The sequence below is a fragment of the Austrofundulus limnaeus genome, unplaced genomic scaffold (assembly GCF_001266775.1).
Source record: "Austrofundulus limnaeus strain Quisiro unplaced genomic scaffold, Austrofundulus_limnaeus-1.0 Scaffold2135, whole genome shotgun sequence".
NCBI lineage: Eukaryota > Metazoa > Chordata > Actinopteri > Cyprinodontiformes > Rivulidae > Austrofundulus > Austrofundulus limnaeus.
Window position 1 is genome coordinate 31,700 of NW_013954537.1, and position 693 is coordinate 32,392.

General features: G+C 49.3%; 1 protein-coding gene across 1 annotated transcript in view; it reads right to left on the minus strand.

Annotated features, from left to right (window-relative positions):
- LOC106537111 (zeta-sarcoglycan) overlaps positions 1-693 on the minus strand; it is a gene marked incomplete at its 5' end in the record, with an annotated part of 3,301 nt that continues 2,608 nt past the window's right edge. Inside the window, 1 exon segment of the mRNA XM_014034480.1 lies at positions 1-560. Coding sequence (XP_013889934.1) covers positions 369-560 — 192 coding nt within the window.

Sequence of the window (693 nt, forward strand, 5' to 3'; positions counted from 1 at the left end):
TCACGCAACAGTGTGGACATGTTTAATTTCACACCAAACAGCTTCAAATATTGCTGAAACATTTGTTTTGTGCTTCRTTTTTATACAATTACAGCCGATTTCTAAATCTCATTTAAAGCTGAAGGCACGTCGTCGTCGTCGTTGCAAAACGTCTGCATCAGCTGTCTGGAACCTAAAAGTAGAAAAATAAAAAAGTTGCGTCCTCTGATCCGAAGGCTGTGGTTAGAGATATTTCTGATCTCAGCGATCGCTCTCATCTTCAGACGCTCGAGTCCCGGGCCTCTATTCTGCTCCGAGTTGAAGCGCCGACCACTTCAGTCCTATCTCAGATTGCAGAGCAGAGACGGCCGAGCCGTCCCACTGCCACGTCAGCTCCACAGGCAGATGTTGCTCACGGCCTGGCAGGAGGAGACGCTCTCGGCGGGGGAGAGGTAGATCTTGCCGCTGGGGCAGACGCACACCTCGTAGGCCGACTGGTCCCCCGGGGCCTGACTGGTGGACGCGGTGTAAATGCCGAGCGGGAGGCTTCCCAGCTGAATGCTGTTAGCATCCAGAAGGATCTGGAGAGGGAAAGAGGAGAGAAAAAAAAAACATCAAAGAGATGTTGGAAGTGCTCCAGATATACAGCAGGTAAAATAAGTATTGAACACGTCACCATTTTTCTCAGTAAATATATTACTAGAGGTGCTAATG